This window comes from Aquarana catesbeiana, linkage group LG05 (genome assembly GCF_042186555.1).
Source record: "Aquarana catesbeiana isolate 2022-GZ linkage group LG05, ASM4218655v1, whole genome shotgun sequence".
NCBI lineage: Eukaryota > Metazoa > Chordata > Amphibia > Anura > Ranidae > Aquarana > Aquarana catesbeiana.
In genome coordinates, this window is record NC_133328.1 from 165,765,182 (window position 1) to 165,784,887 (window position 19,706).

General features: G+C 44.3%; 1 protein-coding gene across 1 annotated transcript in view; it reads right to left on the reverse strand.

The window, feature by feature from the left end:
• Positions 1-828: 828 nt before the first annotated feature.
• Positions 829-19,706, reverse strand: part of METTL6 (methyltransferase 6, tRNA N3-cytidine) — a 35,144-nt gene continuing 16,266 nt past the window's right edge. Inside the window, exons 3-6 of the mRNA XM_073630319.1 lie at positions 12,300-12,434; positions 10,416-10,586; positions 10,178-10,319; positions 829-4,123 (exon numbers count right to left, since the gene is read on the reverse strand). Of these exons, the coding sequence (XP_073486420.1) occupies positions 3,975-4,123; positions 10,178-10,319; positions 10,416-10,586; positions 12,300-12,434 (597 nt within the window). The 3' untranslated portion in view covers positions 829-3,974. The remainder of the gene's footprint in view (positions 4,124-10,177; positions 10,320-10,415; positions 10,587-12,299; positions 12,435-19,706) is intronic.

Here is a 19,706-nt window from a genome sequence, read left to right on the forward strand (position 1 = left end):
GCCTCAGGACACAGTCCTATGGAGGTCTATGGGGCACTAATGCACAGGTAAAGCCAAGCTTGCACTGCTGGATGTAAACAAGTAGTGGAAACTGTGGCCAGCAGATCGAGGTAAGTATGCATCTGTGAAGAGGGAGGGTGGGTTAGGTTAGGTCAAGGGAGGGGGCAAAAGAGAAGAAGTGCCATTTGTTTTAAAGTGGACCTAGTCTTTAAAGTCCCCCTACCAAGTTATGCTCGCCATCTCAGCTTCCTTTGCCATTCCTTTTCCGTCACAGTGGCCACAAAATACAAGTTTCGGAGCTTGCAGTTAGTAATGTCAACCCCTTCTTCATGTGACAACATTTGGGGCCTAGTGATTGGGAACAGGTCCACATGCTCCCCCATATCAAGAAATACCAGGTATTTAGCAGCACCTTTGTGGAGGTGAGCATTGTGAAGGTTATGGTTATTATAAATGGCTCATGGGATGAGTTTTAAATAGATCCTGTCACTTTCCCCTCAAAGGAAAGGGTGATAGGGTCTCTTTAAGTATCTCTAGTTGAAACTGCACTAAACAGTAAGAAAAAAACAAAGCTTTATTGCTTACCACAAAATAGGACAGTGTGTACAGATTTTCTATATACGCCCAATAGATGTGAGGGAAAAAATAAGCATCACATAGTGCCATCTAGTGGTCAAACATAAAAATACAAGTGTATCTAAGCCCCAAAAGAAAAATGTATTTTGTGTGCTAGGGAGACAGTGTTCCCCCAGCGAACTGTATCTACAGAAAAGCAGTGTTGTCACTGTAGGGCAGTAAACATATCGGGACATTTTCCTCTCTCCCCTTCACTATAAGGGGGGGGGGGGGGCGGGCATGTGTTCTGTAGGCTTAGCAGACTTGCTAAAAACATTGTGTAAGATAACACTGCAGAGTGGATTTCTGACACGATCAACGGGTATTTTTAATGCACTTATTGAACAGATATAACAAAATGCTTCGAATTGTATATTTGTTTTTGGGTGAATTTGAATAAATATATTTTGGGTTTTATTAAATGATTATTCTTTAGTTAAGATTTTTTTTTTGGGAGGGACAACGTGAGGCTCTTTATAAAATGGTTGTTACCATTATCACTAGTTTAAAGACAATGTTTTTCCCTTTTCTTTTCTCCCCCCACATACTTATTTCTGTGTGAGTCTCTTGGGAATCTTTTTTGTAGTTGGGATTAGATCTTTCTATATAGCCATCTATCTTCCAAGTTGTATATACAATGCACTTATTGAGCAGATACAACAAAGTGCTTTCAGTGGTATATTTAACAGACCAAAAAAGAGCACAATTGGAGAAATTCATTGCTAGGGTTACATATTTACATATTAGAAGCTGTTAACACTGAAATGCAGACAACAAATACCGTATTTCCTTAATTAGATGTTGCCATGTGCCCCCCCTCAATCCCAAAGAAATCGGATAGATTATAATATATATATATATTTTTTTTTTCTGTAAATATTACAAATACCACAATGTCAGGATTGCAAATTATATATTCTGAAGGCTATGCGGAGAAAGCAATAGGGAGGAACTGCTGAATTCAGTGTAATAACTCTGGAGAAGAGAGTGCTTAAGAGGGAACAAGAGTACAATGCACAAATACTGTACATCAAAGGTGACTTCAGTAACTGTGATAAACTATTTACTCTAAAAGTCCCTCAAGAGAACATGCAGCCATGATTTAAGGTTAGTAGAATGGAGGTTTATTCTTAGATTGTGGATAGGGTTATTTACTGTTAGAGCAGTAAAAAACGAGGCACTCCCTCCCTCCGGGAAGTAGTACTAGCTGGGAGATAGAGAGATAGATAGATAGATATATCTAGCTATCTATATACACACAAATATATATACACACATACACATATATACATATATACATACACACACACATACATAGGGCTGTGGGTATTGTTAGAGAATTAAAAAAAAAAAAAATATCATACACACATAGGTTGAATTGAATAGACCTGTCTTTTTTCAAGATTATAAAAATATGTAACAGTATAATCAGTCAAAGACCCTTTATCATTGAAGGGGGGAGAAAGATGGGGCATGTCCCTGTCTCGCCATCTGTGCAGCTGCTCTGTCTGAATACCCAAAGCTATTAACCACTGCAGCGCCAGAATTATTGCTCCAGGATCCAGCTGCCTGCACAACATGGGACACAGATCTCTAATGAAGCGACTAAAGCTGTAGGATTTTTATTTATTTTTTTTTTTTTTAAGGTAAAATGCAGTTTTAATTGTATGACGATGTTTAAAATGATGACTTGTATACATTAACCACTTCCCGACCAGCCGCCATCATTATACTGCAGCAAGGTGGCACGATCCCGCAAATCGCCGTAGGTGTACGTCGGCTCATACACATCGATTTGTGGGCGTGCACGTGCGCTCCCATTGGCCAGCGGGGAAGCCAATAAGCGGGTCCAGTGGACTATATGTCTGCCGGCCACCTTTGATTGTAGCTTGCAGTGACAGAACGGGGATCTGCATGTGTAAACAAGGCAGATCTCCATTCTGACAGGGGAGATCCTGTTTTTCTGCCATGCAGGAAGACGGATCTGTGTGTTTCCCCAGACACACAGTCCCCCATACAGGTAGAACACACAGTGAGGGAACACATTTAACCCCTTGATTGCCCCTGATGTTTATCCCTTCCCTGGCCCTATTTTGTAGACGCAATAACTTTTGCGCAAACCAATCACTATACACCTATTGCGATTTTTTTTTTACCAAATATATGTAGCAGAATAGAGATCGGCCTAAACTGATGAATAAATTTAAAAAAAAAAAATTTTTTTTGGAAATAGCAGAAAGTAAAACATTTTTTTTTTTTTTAAATTGTCGCTATTTTTTTTGTTTATAGCGCAAAAAAGAAAAACCAGACAGGCGATCAAATACCACCAAAAGAAAGCTCTAATTGTGGGGAAAAAAAGGACATCAATTTTGTTTGGGTACAACGTCGCATGACTGTTTAATTGTCAGTTAAAATGACACAGTGCCGTATCACAAAAAATGGCCTGGTCAGGAATGGGTAAATCCTTCTGGGGCTGAAGTGGTTAAGGGGTCTATTTATAAAGGTTTTCACTCAAGATTCACACTTTATCAGATCCTGTAAAAAAAAAAAATACAAAAAAGGAGTAAGATAAAAAAAAAAAAAACAAAAACACACACTAGTGATGACAGACATTGCATGTGATTCGCACTGCATTGCTGTGCAGATCACATGCAATGTATGTGCGATTTTAGCCATACAAACTTTACAGCTGAAATCGCAATCGCACCGAAATGGTGCAGGACCCCTTTTTTTGGTCCGCACTGGAATCGGATTGCATAGGTGTTCACACCCATGTAATCCGATTCCTGCACCATTTCACAGTTCGCACTGCGATCCAATCTGGGAGTGTCATTAACTTTACATTGAAATCCCCAGATCTCAGTATCAACCACTGTACCATGCAGGTTCGATGCGGGAACTAGCACTGGATTTGCAGGGTTCCTGCATCGCACCAGTGTAAACCCAGCCTAAGAGTTGTGTGAATCTTGTGTGAAAACATTTATAAACAAACACCTAAGAGTCCTATGTAAGTGTTTGGTCTAATTTTTTCTACAGATAAACAATTATAAACAGAAGTATTTTCCTCTTAGTAACAAGAGGTGAATCATGCAGTGTTAGCAAAAGTCAATGGTTAAATTAGATAAGAGTTTACTCAGATCCACCAAGTCAAGTTAGGGACTGCTGAAATGTCAGTTAATTGCTGTTTAAAAAAACAATATTATTTTATTATAAAACAAATATACAGTAGTTCAGAACATGATTCAGAAAAGAATACACTTATTTAATAGTTTTTGAAGATAAAGCCCAAAAAAAAAAAAAAAAAATGTATAAAAAAATAAATTTTGTAAATAAGGTTTAAAAGCCCCATGCAAATAAACTTAAAGCATCTGCAGAGGTTTATAAAATTTGCTCTGAACAAAGACTCTTGGTACACATAGGCCCTCCTTCTTGTTCACAGTCTCTCGTAGAACATACTCATTGGAAATTTCTGTATACCCCGCTGTTGTAAAGAGACTTTGCAAATACTCTGTAAAAAAGGTAATAATTAATTATGGCTAAAATCCAGGCAGATTAAACACACACACAGTACAGTAGCAGATCTTTAATCAAGGTATCATTAATTATTATTTTTTTTCCTTTAATTCAAGCAGTGTAAGCAACTGTTTTTCTTGAATTAACCTTGTGCATCACAGCTTAGACAGGGGGAAAGAAAAGCAGCACAAGTAGCCAGTTGAGTGTGTTGCAGTGCAAAGAGTGAGAGATTTGACCACTGCTTCTCCTTTCACTGTCCAGTTACAGGGTTGGGGTAGGAAAGAAACTTGTAAGTAAAAGTAAAAACTTAGAGCAGAGAAAGATCGGGTCCCCTTCCCTGTAAGGCAGAGCTGTGCTGTGTGGCAGAACTGTTTGCATGTAAAGCAGCTCTCATATATGTATTAACCATTTCAGACCCGGAAGGTTTCATCCCCTCCATGACCAGGCCATTTTTTGTGATACAGCACTGCATTAATTTAACTGACAATTGCGCAGTCATGCGACACTGTACCCAAATAAAATGTATGTCCTTTTTTCCCCACAAATAGAGCTTTCATTTGGTGGTATGTGATCACCTCGGTTTTTATTTTTTGCACTATAAACAAAAAAAGAGCAACAATTTTGAAAAAAAAATTTTTTACTTTCTGCTATAAAACATATCCAATAAAAAAAATATAAAAAAAAAAAAAAAAAAATCTAATTTCTTCATCAGTTTAGGCCAATATGTATTCTGCTACATGTTTTTGGTAAAAAAAAAAAAAAATAATTCCAATAAGCGTATATTGGTTTGGTTTGCGCAAAAATTATCACGTCTACAAATTATTGAATATTTTTATGGCATTTTTATTTTTACTAGTAATGGTGGCGATCAGCAATTTTTTGTGGGACTACGACATTGCGGCGGACAAATAGGACACTTTTTGGGGACTAGTGACACTAATACAGTGATCAGTGCTAAAAAGAAAAAAAATGCACTGTCAAAGTACCAATGACACTGACAGGGAAGGGGTTAACATCAGGGTCGATCAAAGGGTTAAGCGTGCTCCTAGGGAATGATTTCTAACTGTGTGGGGGGTGGCTTAACTGAAGGAAAACAGAGATCCGTGTTTCTGCTTACGGTGGTCTGCCTTGTTTACATAGATTGGTCTGCCTCTCCTGTCAATGATCGGCGGGTCCCGGCAGACATGGCGTCCGCCAATTGACTCCTGCACGCACCCCAGACCCGGAAGAAGAGACAACGTACAGGTACATTGTTTCACGCAGTCGGGCCACCCTGCCGCAGTAAATGTGCTGTGGGCGGTCCGGAAGCGGTTAAGCCGTTTGCCTGGAGATCAGCTTTAAAGCAGAACTTTACCCATAACAGCTTGATTAACCACTTGCCGCCCGCCCTATTACCAAATGATGGCGGCAAAGTGGTTTGATATTCCTGACCGGACGTCATATGCCCCCGGGGGCGCACATCGTGGCGATCGTTGTTGCGGGGTGTCAGTCTGACACCCTGCAACACCGATCTAGGTGTTGCAGGGTCGGATCCCGCCCAGGACCACCAGGAAAGCCATCCACACTGGACCACCAGGTATGCCCCTAGACCCCCAGGGAAATACCACTATGTGCCCAGGCAGCTGCCAATCAGTGCCCACTCCAATGCCTACCACTGCCATCAGGGATGCCCATCAGTGCCTCATATCAGTGCCGCGTATCAGTGCCCATCAGTGCCACGTATCAGTGCCCAGCAGTGCCGTCTATCAGTGCCCATCAGTTCCTGCCTTTCAGTGCCACTCTAGCAGTGCCCAGCAGTGCCGCCTTTCAGTGCCCAGTGTCGTCTATCAGTGCCCATCAGTGCCAACTAGTGCCACCCATGATTGCCCATCAGTGCCGCCTATCAATGCCACCCATCAGTGCCGCCTACCAGTGCCCATCAGTGCCGCATATCAGGGCCCATCGTCAGTGCCCGCTCATTGGTGCCACCGTATCAGTGTCTGTCAGTGCCGCCTTATCAGTGCCCATCAGTGAAAGAGAAAACTTACTTATTTACAATTTTTTTTTTAACAGAAACAAAAGCAAAACTTTTATTTTTTTTCAAAATTTTCGGTCTTTTTTTATTTGTTTAGAAAAAAATAAAAACCGCAGAGGTGATCAAATACCACCAAAAGAAGGCTCTATTTGTGGGAACAAAATGATAAAAATTTAGTTTGGGTACAGTGTTGGATGACCACGCAATTGTCATTCAAACTGACAGAGCTGAAAATTGGTCTGGGCAGGAAGGTGTATAAGTGCCCTGTATTGAAGTGGTTAAAAATAAATGTTCTTTAGCAAGGGACATACATTCCACATTATTAATTATGGTACCAAAATTAGTGTGTGCTGTAAATTACCTCCAGTGTTGTTCGTTTCTGGAAGCTGCCATTTTGCTGAAGCCCAGAGCCCCTGAACAGTAGTAAATCATAAAGAGGGGCTAAACCAATTGATTTAATGGTTTCAATAAAGTTACATTCCTGGAATACCAGGATTGCTAACTGTCATATTTGTTTGTGTCCTCAACCAAAAACTGTCAAACCATCAAATGACTGGTGTCATAACTGATCACATGTGCAGCACCATGGCAGTTCACACAGAAGCAGCTTCCTTGGCTGTAAGGCTTGATTCACATCTATACATTACGTTTTTTTACTACAATTTTGTGTTTTTTATGCTTTTTTTTCTTTTGGGCAAATTTAAAAATGCAAATCGTGATAAAAAAATGCACTAGCACTGTTTTGCTTTTAAAAAAGTCCCTGACCCTTTCCAAAAATGCAGAGGCACGAAAATGCATTGATGTGAACCTGTTCCATAGGAACCCATGTTAAAAAAAAAGAAAAATGTCCTGCCTTTCCTGCAAAAAGCATGAAAAAATGCATTGGTGTGAATGGAGCATAAAGGATAGGAGGGTCTAATTCTGCTTTAAGGTTGTCAGCAGATTGGCCTCTAAAAAATTGGCAGTGCCTGAAAATGCCCAAGTGGAGACCAACTAAGCATGTGCAGAGCAGAGTGAGACAGTGTTTTACTGCATTTTATACAGTATAAACACTTATTTTTAATGTTCAACATAGCTATACCTGTAAAATGGTCCAGCCTGAAGTGATCTAGCAGGACTTAATATTCTGAATAAAGTTCCACTTTATCAGCTTATAGCAAAGCAGTGTTCTTATAGTCTCTATTACACATTTAACCTTTTAAATGCCTTGTTTACAGATGGCCGGCTGCCATTTTCCTGAAGACCAAGAACAAGAGGCAGAGCCAGCCGGGTGGCTGTAACACAAAGCCCACTGTGTGAAGCCGCCCAGCCCCTCTCACCCAGTTAAACCCTGCCTATTCCCTGCAGCCCCTCCCACCCTGATACAACACATGTGCGCGTGTGTAACTCTGTATCTCAGGGGCGTGCATTCCTTCCAGTTGGGGGCAGGTTCTCTGCACACAGTGAAGCCCCGCCCTCTGTGTAGTGTACAGTCATTAGTGGGCAGAGCAGGAAGAATAGCGGGTGATCTGTATTGGAGGAATTGGAGCTCTGGGCTGGTCACTGCACACCATGTCCGGGGAGATGACTATACTGGGTGAGTTACGGAGGGGCACCACAAGTCCCAGCATGGCCTGCGAGTATCTGAGAGTCCTGTGTATTCTACCCTGTCATAGATACACAGATTGTCATAGATTGTCACTTTGCCCCTCTAGTACTACTGCAGGTAACCGGAGCCCTGGGGACGCCTGATGCAAGGGGGGGGCTCCGCTGGGGGCGCCTGATGCAAGGGGGGGCTCCGCTGGGGGCGCCTGATGCAAGGGGGGGCTCCGCTGGGGGCGCCTGATGCAAGGGGGGGCTCCGCTGGGGGCGCCTGATGCAAGGGGGGGCTCCGCTGGGGGCGCCTGATGCAAGGGGGGGCTCCGCTGGGGGCGCCTGATGCAAGGGGGGGCTCCGCTGGGGGCGCCTGATGCAAGGGGGGGATCCGCTGGGGGCGCCTGATGCAAGGGGGGGATCCGCTGGGGGCGCCTGATGCAAGGGGGGATCCGCTGGGGGCGCCTGATGCAAGGGGGGGATCCGCTGGGGGCGCCTGATGCAAGGGGGGGATCCGCTGGGGGCACCTGATGCAAGGGGGGGATCCGCTGGGGGCACCTGATGCAAGGGGGGGATCCGCTGGGGGCACCTGATGCAAGGGGGGGATCCGCTGGGGGCACCTGATGCAAGGGGGGGATCCGCTGGGGGCACCTGATGCAAGGGGGGGATCCGCTGGGGGCACCTGATGCAAGGGGGGGATCCGCTGGGGGCACCTGATGCAAGGGGGGGATCCGCTGGGGGCACCTGATGCAAGGGGGGGATCCGCTGGGGGCACCTGATGCAAGGGGGGGATCCGCTGGGGGCACCTGATGCAAGGGGGGGATCCGCTGGGGGCACCTGATGCAAGGGGGGGATCCGCTGGGGGCACCTGATGCAAGGGGGGGATCCGCTGGGGGCACCTGATGCAAGGGGGGGGATCCGCTGGGGGCACCTGATGCAAGGGGGGGGATCCGCTGGGGGCACCTGATGCAAGGGGGGGATCCGCTGGGGGCACCTGATGCAAGGGGGGGATCCGCTGGGGGCACCTGATGCAAGGGGGGGATCCGCTGGGGGCACCTGATGCAAGGGGGGGATCCGCTGGGGGCACCTGATGCAAGGGGGGATCCGCTGGGGGCACCTGATGCAAGGGGGGGATCCGCTGGGGGCACCTGATGCAAGGGGGGGGATCCGCTGGGGGCACCTGATGCAAGGGGGGATCCGCTGGGGGCACCTGATGCAAGGGGGGGATCCGCTGGGGGCACCTGATGCAAGGGGGGGATCCGCTGGGGGCACCTGATGCAAGGGGGGGATCCGCTGGGGGCACCTGATGCAAGGGGGGGATCCGCTGGGGGCACCTGATGCAAGGGGGGGATCCGCTGGGGGCACCTGATGCAAGGGGGGGATCCGCTGGGGGCACCTGATGCAAGGGGGGGATCCGCTGGGGGCACCTGATGCAAGGACGGACTCTGCTGGGGGCACCTGATGCAAGGACGGACTCTGCTGGGGGCACCTGATGCAAGGACGGACTCTGCTGGGGGCACCTGATGCAAGGACGGACTCTGCTGGGGGCACCTGATGCAAGGACGGACTCTGACTGGGGGCACCTGATGCAAGGACGGACTCTGACTGGGGGCACCTGATACAAGGACGGACAGCAGGTTAAACGCTCAGGGATCCCACTGATTCGGCATTATGGTGAGTTGAATGATTTCATTTTATATTACAATGTAATAATAGAAATAATGCACTTCAATCATCCTGACACCATAACAACCTTGGTGCCGGGATGATTGAAGTGCTAACACCAGGTGTTTGGAGTATCTTTATATGCCGATTGTTAAACTTTCTAGAATACACATATTTCCATTGTTGTGTAGGATCTGGGGCTGCTGTCCCTCCATCCCTTCCCCCCCCCCCCTTTCCCTCTCCATCCCTCATTCATCTCAGACTCTAACCACACCCCCTTTGAGCCACGCCCATTTAAGACACGCCCGCCTTTCACGTAAACCACGCCCATTCTCCATTGCGGTGCGCTTCACGTGCCGCATTTTTACTACCCCCGTGCCACGCCTAGAAATGCATGCCCCCCCCCAATTATAACAAGACTCCGCTTACAGCCAAAAAAGTGTCCCTAAAAAATTTTTTACAATGTTGGCAACTATGCCTTTGCATATTACTCAATATATAGTGGTTCTCTATTTTATCTTGATATCAGGGACACTAAATCATTCAGATCTGCATCTGGGTGAATGGTGACTGATAGAGCCAGTCTGCAGATCACCAGTGGAGTATGCAGTAATGGCTGGAAGGCACCCCTTTTGAGAACTTATCCCTAATTTCTCTGTCTGGATCATGAGAGTTGAAGCATACTGCTCTCCTAGGAACAAAGTTCCATGCATTAGTCTTTATACTATAGGAACTTTTCCATGGATGCATTTTAGCTCATAGGAAAGCATTAAAAATCCAATTAAACAGAGTATTCACCTGTTTTGAAAAAGTAAGACCGTGTCCCATCTTGTCTTACATAGAAGTTTTCCCCAAGCTTACTTCCTGGTTTGAAGCGTATCATGGCATGATCATGCAACCCATAGTCTCTGAACAAAACACAGCCACCTGGTTTCAGCACCTGCAAGAAAAATATGTTCCTTAGTTTGGGCTTATACAAAGTGTACATGACATTTTAGGTTTTTTTTTTTTTTTTTTTTGTGTAAATGCAATGTACCTTGTAAATATTACTAATAGCAAGATGCATTTTATCTGGATGGATAGCAGATAGGACAAAGATTAAGGTGGCGACATCCACGCTTTCTGTCGGTACGTTCTCGGTTAGATTGTCCTTGGTCAGATCACACTGGAAGGCTTTGCAGGTATTTGTATTGTAAGATGGGTTTTTCTAAGAATGTAAAAGAGACTAAATTAATAAAATAAATTTAACCCTGCAAAATCTGAATGAACAGTTTGGTTTGAACACTGATTTTTATACCTTCTGGAAATGTTTGCAGCAGATAATAAACTAAAAGGGCAAAGCAAGCAAGAATGAATCTTCTAAACTGTATCGATCTTCACTCCCGGTACATCTGCATTCAGCCCTGAGGCATCTGCTCCCCCTAAAGTTCCTCTCTATTAGGTGGCATGCCAGCAATAACATTTATGCAGTTTAAAACCCAGAACTGAGTCCCACAAGCTCCTTAAATTGAATGGCAAGTCTAATGTAGTCATTATTCTAACCCAAGAGTACCAAACTCAAAGGCAAAAATGCACAGTCGCTTTGAGAGTCAGTCACATTTGACCGCTCCGCAGAGCGTGAAACGCGTTAGCTGATTATCTGTACATTCTATCCATGGTGCTTTGTACATGATTTGTTCCTGATTTTACAATAAAGAAATTTCGTTGGATTATATTCTCCTGGTGTGCGGCTGTCCGGACTTTTTTCTTCCCTCACAACATGGATTAGCATTAGCCAGCACCTGGGGCTTTTCAACTCTGGAGAGCAACATTCAGTTTATACCTGGTTTGGATACAACCTGGTGCGGGGAAAACGCTTGTGCTTCAGTCACATTTGTGTTTAATAAAAGTCAGCAGCTACAAAAACTGTACTCACCTGTCCCAGGACCCGGCGATGTGCTCACCCAAGCTGTTTGTTCCATCTGTCTTTTGTCCCCAGCTCTAGCATCTCAGCTGTGGGCACCCAGCTGTGACAGCTTGCAGCTTCACAGTGGGGTGCCACTGTGCATGCGTGAGCTGCGCTGTGTATTCTAAATAGTCCCACAGTCTTCGGGGACCTGTGATGTGTCCCAGAGGACTGCGGGGATGGGGGAGGAGAACTTCTGTTCAGATCGTCTAGGTGATCCAAGTGGAAGTGGGAGTGGGTACCTGTTAAAACTAGGTACCTGTTCCCATCCTGAAAAAAAAAAAAAAAAAGTGGCATTTCCTAAAGAAGGGGGGAGGGGGAGGCCTTGGGGGTTAAGGAGGTCTTAAAGTGGAACTTTATCTTTTGGGTGAAGCTGCCAAAAGAGCAAGTTTACTGCAAGAATCATTGTACGCTACTACATTGTTAGATTAACATGCAGTGCAATCAACGCAGAACTGCTTGTGACGCTTGTAAAAAGCTAAGTGGCTATTACCAACACATTATGAGATGTGTGAGCGTACATACAGCAGTTTTTTTACATCAATAGTAGGCCATGATCTACCACTAGGAAGAAGATGCCGACTCAAGCTGAGATCATGTCCAAGCTGGAGGCATCAAATGCTGAGAAGCTGCAAACACAAGCTATGCACTGGTGTGGTAACTAACCTTGTTGGCAATTAGTTGATGTAAAATGATTTTATTTTTGTCTGTAGTATGTTGTTCTCTTATATATCAAGTGTTAGTTCCACTTTTAAATTTTACGATCTGGCAAGTATTGAAGACAAGACTGCATAATATACAATACATCTCCATACATACAGGAAACCAATATCTGAATGCAAAAAACACTATCCAGATACATTTACAGAATCACTAAATATATTATTCCAAAATGCCACAGAGTTCCTCATAAATATAGCATAGCAACAAGACTATTAAAACATACAACAATGGGAAAAGTCAGTGAATACAAACCTTTACAAACTCCACAGCTCTAGGAGAAAAGTCGCAGGCATACACAAACAGACGTGGATCCTCTTCTAGGAGAGGAAACAAACAGTTTCCAACACCACAGCCCGCTTCTAGGATAGTTAGCCTTTGGTTCTCAAACTGGAATGAAAAACAAGCCACACAGTATATCATCATACACTGCTGAAATATAATGGAAAGCCGCAACTTTATATGGGAGGAGGCATTACAATCATTGGCAAATTGGCTTAAGGAAGTTTGCAATATTGTCAGATCCCACTTCTGTGTCCGGCAATAAGCCATATTGTCCAAAATGTCAAAAAAATACCTACCACACAATTAATGTGTAGTTTAGCTATACAGTTTATATATACACTGTACAAAGCAAGAACAGCTAACCATTATTTTTTTTTTTTTTTTTTAGCAACCCCCCTTTCCTCTTTTTTTTTTTTTCCTCTATCACCCGCTCATAGACAGTATGCCTCTGCCTGCTGATTCTCTCTGTGCCGCTTGCCACTTCCTGAACAGGGACCATAACCTGTTGGGCATCAGTGCAGGGTGGCAGCAGGAGACCAGGTGCTGCAACACTCTGCCTTTCTGAAATGTGCACTATACAGGCATACCTAGCTTTACGTACCCTCATTTTACGTGCAATCGCAATTACGGACAATGGCGTATATGAGAAATCTTGGTCAGCTTGACATGCCACTGCTCCCGGTTTTTAACATTGGCATCTATGGGAAATCATGGTCAGCTTGACATGGCACAGCTCCAGAACCACAAGTGACAGGGAAACCAAACTTGGGGAGCACCGAGAGGGGACCCAGGACTACAACATATCTGATTTTGGGGTTGGCCAGCTTTCCTAGGTAATCTACCATGTCATAGTCCTGGGTCCTCAAGTTTGGTGTCCCTGTCACTTGGTTCGGGAGCAGTGCCATGTCAAGCTGACCAAGATTTCCCATAGAGCTAGTGTATTTACATACATTGAGAAGTGAAAAAGGTATTGCTTCACTTCAAGTACATTTTTCTTTTACATAAACGCTCTGGTCCCATTGTGTACTTAAAAGTGGGGTATGCCTGTAATGAGGCAGAGTTGCATTGAGATGCCAGGTGCCGGGATGCTCTCTGTTTTCCTTTTTATCTAATGTTGTCAAGTGGAGTCATCTCCAGCTGAGAGTAAATTTCTTTTTTTTTTTTTGTACTAACAGTATTTATTTTTTTTATTCTTTAATATTTTATAAATACAAAACCCAAACCCTACAGGGTACATAAACAAACTCACACGGCAACATCATAATAAAACAATCCCTCTTAAATTTCTACCCACCCCCCTCCTGCAGGTGGTAACAATGAGGCAGTCAACCGCCTATCCTACCGAACTCTCCCAGGTCCCCAACCCATCAGGCCTCACTTGTGATCTCCTCCAGGTAGCTCCAAGTGCTTTTAAAGTTTCGCCACACAGCCCATTTATCTACCCGTTCGTCCCCCTCATCTGGCTCAAATTCCCTACTGTCCAGGCACTCAACATTATAAATTTCATTTACACAATAGAGCCAGTCTCGAGTGTTTGGGCTTGCTGGGTCCAACCACTTCCTTGCAATCTGTATCTTAGTGGTGTCCAATAATATAGGGACAATAGATGCTTGGTATCGCTTGATAGACTCCTCAGTACCATGGAATAGACATACCCATGGGTCTTCTGATAGAGATTTATCAGTAATTGCCTTAGTTAATTTTATAATTTCTTTCCAGAATGTTTTAATGATGGGACACTCCCACCAAATGTGGGCCATCGTTCCCAAACTAGCACACCCTCTCCAGCATTTCTCCGATTTAGCCGGATCGAATTTGCTTATTTTGTCTGGTGTGGCATACCATCTTGCAAGACATTTAAAGTTTATCTCCATCCTCTTAATATCCACTGCAGAGTTATGTGTCATCTTCAAAATCTTCTCTAATGTGGGTTTACTACACTGTGACCCTAGCTCCCTTTCCCATTCCTTGATATATGGGGGCACCTCCAGCTCCTCCCTCGCAATCAGGATCTTATAGGGTTGAGAAATAATGCTTCCCGCTTGCTCCCTCACACAGAGCTTCTCAAACGGCCTATACTCCTCCTCACTTCTGAGAGGTTTCGGTAATTTCCCGATGAAAAGCGACAGCTGGACGTACCTCCATGGATCAATCACCATATAATCTGACTTAGCCTTCAAGTCAGGATACGTGCATATTTTCCCCTCTCTAATTACATCTTTTAATTGTGTACTTTCATTTTTTATCCAATTCCCTCCCACCTCCCCGGTTCAAAAAATATTTGTTGTCTTTCATATAAATCAAAGGGGAGTTGTGAGTCCATTTATTCTGTATGTGAATCTGATCCCAAAATTTAAGAGCCTTGTGCGTTAAAGCCGCTGTATCAGTGCTCAGTGCTCTATAATTTGGAGGGTTCCAAATAATGTGACCTAAATCTGTACTACTCAAACTGTGTTCTATATTAACCCACCTCCTGTCCGAACCCTCCTTTGACCATTCTATAACTCGTGAAAGTATTACTGAAGTGTAGTATTTATTGAAATCTGGAAGAGCAAGTCCTCCTTTTATTTTCCCCCTAATCAGGACTGAATGAGCAATTCGTGGCTTTTTGCCACACCAGACAAACCTTACAATCAGGCCTCGTAGGGCTCTCAAATATGATTGAGGGAGTGGGATTGGGAGCATCTGGAATTTATACAATATTTTAGGCGTTAGCATCATTTTTACTGCATTAATGCGTCCAAACCAGGAGAGGGGTCGCGATGACAGACTTCTTACTTCTTGCCTGATTTCATCCAACAGAGGGATATAGTTGTTTAAGTACATTTTTTTTAGTGTGTTTGATAATTTAATCCCCAAATAATTAATTTCCTTTCTCCAAGGAAAGGGAAACACCCCTGAGAGGCTCTCTTCCTCTTGTTTGCCCACATTAATATTTAAAACCTCGGACTTGCTCAGATTGTTTTTAAAGTTTGAAATCTCTCCGTACCTTTTTAAAATCTGTAGCACATTCGGGATTGTAATCCTGGGGTTTGTAATAAAGAACATAACATCGTTGGCAAAAGCCGCGAGTTTATGTTCCTCTGATCCTATCCTCACCCCGCTGCAATCTAGATTGTTTCGAATGGTAGCCAGTAAGGGCTCTAGGGACAGAACGAATAGGAGGGGGGACAAAGGGCACCCCTGCCTAGTACCGTTCTCCATCCAAAAAGGCCTGGAGAAAACCCCATTTGCCTTTACGGATGCCGAAGGGTGATTGTATAGTATTTTGACCCAAGAAATGAATCTTGGGCCGACCCCCATTACTTCCAGAGTTTTAAACATGAACCCCCAGTCTACCCTGTCAAACGCTTTTTCCGCGTCCATTGACAGGAATAGAACTGGGGGCCCCCCTGGTTTAGTGGACTCCAGCAGGAGCACTGATCGCACTCCATTGTCCCTACTCTGTCTCCCCGGTAGGAAACCCACCTGGTCTGAATGCACCAGGGAAGTCATTTTGTCCTTCAGTCTGCTGGCCAGCACCTTAGCATATAGTTTAACGTCTGCATTTAATAACGAAATAGGTCTGTAACTGGAACAGAGCCTATTGTTTTTTCCTTCTTTTAGTATCAACGTAATAGTCGCTGACAGGGCCTCTCCCTCCATTACACAGTTAGAACCCAGTTCGTTCCAGTAGTGGCAAAGCCTTGGCACCAATATATGTTTGAATTTTTTCAAGTACAGAGTGGTAAACCCATCGGGGCCCGGACTCTTTGCCTTTGGAGAATTATTTAAAGCTGCATAGATTTCCTCCACCGCTATGGGTCTATCAAGAATAACTCTGTCCTCAGCAGACAACCCAGCCACCCCAGCCCCCTTTAGGAATTCCTCTGCCCTCCCCATTGCGGATTTATCCCCCGGTCCCTTTTGTCTAATTCTTTCGCTATCCTTTTACTTGTGGCTACTACCTCGCCTTTTTTATTTTGTATTTTCTCAATGAAATTCAGGTCTCTTTTCTTTCTCAATAACCTCGCCAGGTGCTTACTAGACTTATTTCCCCAAAAGTATCTCTCTTGTTAATTTATTGAGAGCCCTTTTAGAGTCTTGCTCCATACTGTCCCTTAGCTCTTCCCTTTTAGCGGTTAACTGGCGGAAGCTATCCTGGCTCTGACCCTTGAGTTTTTTGTGGCTCTGCTCTAATAAAGAAATTTCCTCAATAAGCCTTTCCCTTTCTTCTTTTCTCTTTTTTTTTCACCCCGGCCCTGATGGAGATGAGGACCCCTCTAATGTACGTTTTATGTGCTTCCCATAAAATGGGAGGGGAAATTTCCCCTGTTTTAAAAAAAAAAAAGTCAAGGTCTTCCTGAACCCTTTCTAGGACTTTGAGATCCTTAAGTAGATTTTCATTCAACTTCCACGAAAAGGGTTGTGTCTTTGCAGCTCCGGGATCCTGATCCTCATCGTGACCGGTGAATGGTCTGATAATGAAGTAATCTCTATTCTAGTTTCCTCCACAAAATCCAGTAGACTATGATCCATCAGTATGTATTCCAGTCTTGAGTACGTCCCATGCACAGGGGAAAAGAAGGTATAGTCATTAACTTTTGCATGTTGCACCCTCCACACATCCATCAGATGGCATTGGTGCAGCCGTCGCCTGATCATACTTAGTTGAACCTTACTTGTCCCCTGAGCCCGGGACGTACTATGTTGAGTGGGGTCAAGACAGAAACTAAAGTCCCCCGCCAGCACCACCTCCCCCTACCTGAACTCCAACAATTTAGTCAACACCAATTTTAAGAACACAGTCGGGTTTTTGTTGGGACAATAGACGTTAATTAGGGTGAACATTTTGTTCCCCAAGTTGCCCTTAAGGAAGGGATAGCGACCATCTGGGTCCATCAACCTATCTACCAGTGAAAATTTAGAGGATTTTGAAAACCCAATTGCCACTCCCTTGGATCTCCTAATAGGCGTATCGCTATAAAACCAAAAGGGCAACCTTGGGGAGTATAATTTAATGTTCAATTCTAGGGCCAGGTGGGTCTCCTGGAGGAATACTATATTAGCTCTATAATGTTGGAGTTCCTTAAGTATTTTATGTCTTTTGGCTGGCGAATTTAGTCTCTTAACGTTATACGATAAAAAGTTTAGATCTAGCATTCGGATCAAATAGCCACTATCCCCACTTGTCTATCATCCACTGCTCATTTATAACCTTCCCTGCAGGCGGAGGCCCCCCTGCCTCCTCGCCCCCCCCCACCCCCCCCCCTCTGGCCGCACACCGGCCCTAAGCCCGCATGTAAGAATCCTACTTGATCCCATACTGCGAGCCTCTTTTCTAAGGGTGAAGCTCCGCCAATGGCCACCAGTGTCCCCCCCACCGCCACTCAAAGTGGCGGGAAGGGGGACAGGAGGGACCAAGATGGGCAAACCAACCCAGAATATCAACCCCCCCCCCCCCCCCCGAGACCTCCACGCAAAAAGCATAGCCTCTATCTTTCAAATATCACTTTTCACTTTATCTGGATGGATGGCAGATAGGACAAAGATTAAGGTGGCGATATCCACGCTTTCTGGAGTCATGTGGAGTCATCTCCAGCTAAGAGTAAATTTCTTACCCAATGCCATCAGAGAGAGTGATGCGGGAAGTGGGGGTTAATAGCATTGCCACTGACCACCAAAGAAGGAGGTAGTGGTGGGTGGCTGTTAACAGCAATGCCACTGAACGCCACTACAGGGGGGGGTGAGCGTTAACAGTATTGCCATTTACCATTGATGTAGAAAGTAAGGGGGTTGAAATAGTGCTGCCAATGACCAATGTAAATGTTATTATTGCAGTCACCGACACCGATGCTGGGGGTTAATATTGCAGCCACTGGCACCAGTGCTGGGGTTTATTTTAAGCCCCGTACACACGATCAGAAAATCTTATAAAAAATACCACTTTCGAATCGATCGTACGATAATCAGATCGTTATACAGAGCTTGCAAGAGCAGATCGTGACAGTTCATCCAATCAGACATGCACAAACATGTATGATTTTTCGCTTAATCAGTACAGCTATCGTTCGAAAATGCATTACAACACATTACATCACTTCCGAGTTTTTATTCTGTCGTACAAGAATTTTTGTGACTTTAGTAACCTCTGCAGATTCGATCTGAGATTAGCATGCAAAAAAAAAAAACCCCAGAAAATAAATAAATAAATAAAAATTAAAAAAAAACCCCACAAAAAACAAAAACAAAACGAAAAAACAAACAAAAAAAACCACACACAATATATCTGCACTGCAAATTTACTGCAATTTTTGGGCTTAGTTATGCATTACAACCCATTCATTTTCAGAAGGCTGCTTATTGCGACGCAATGTACCGCTATTGCGTGGCCCTATGGAGGTGTTGGGGCTGCACTTGAGACACTATAATTTTTAAGTTTATCACCATTGCTGCACTGCTGTATACCATCCCTATAAAATAGCTTCTTTCACATTTCAGTCTTTGAAAACAGTGCCATCTAGTGACCAATTATATGTAGCACAAAAATCTCACATGTTGAATCTGCTAAACTATCATTAAATCAGAATTCCATATTTGCTATGACTTGGCCAAGCTGGTCCAAACAAACTATTTTTATTACTAACTGATGCAGCCGCTGTGTACGCTGTACTGTACTGTTGTAGCATCAGCTACATACTGTATGTGGCGCTGCGTTCTGCAGCAGTATGGGCAACTTCCCGGCTGCTGCTGGAAGTAAATTGAATTGACCTGAATGCTTCTCTGCCATTCAGGGGAAGCTTTGCATTTTCATTAATGAATAAAAGGCTTCCTCTGATTTTTTTTTTATCTATCTATAACACACCATTTTACAAGTCCCTTTGGCTGGTTTTGATTACATCATGGGTCCTATTCGCCCTCTTCTTCCTCCAGCATTGGGTGGATTCTAAATGTTGCAGGAGTCAAAAAAATACAAGATGCTGTTCTCTGCAGCATACTCCTGTGAGTCCAGGACTGGGAGGTGGAGGATTAAATCCTAACTCTGGGCACAAAAAACCTTTGCAGTGAAGCCTCCCACACAGGATGGGTTAAATACCTGTTAAGTCTGGGGGGGGGGGGTGTTACTAAAGAAACTATATTTCTTTACCCTTTCACTCTTCCTCCACCCAAAACTCTACTCTGGAGTGGGGAGTCAGGCATGTAAAACAGCCTCATTGCAACAACCTAGACTTTATGGGCATTTAACCCTTGCAGTGTGTGTGTGCTCACTGCAAGGGTATTTTATTTGTTTTGCCTGTATTTTAGCTTCATTCAACACATGGCATCCCTGAGTGGGCAAGTCTGCAGGGGACAACACCAGAGAGAAGGCGGGAATAGCAGCTGTAGCTGTTTATTTTT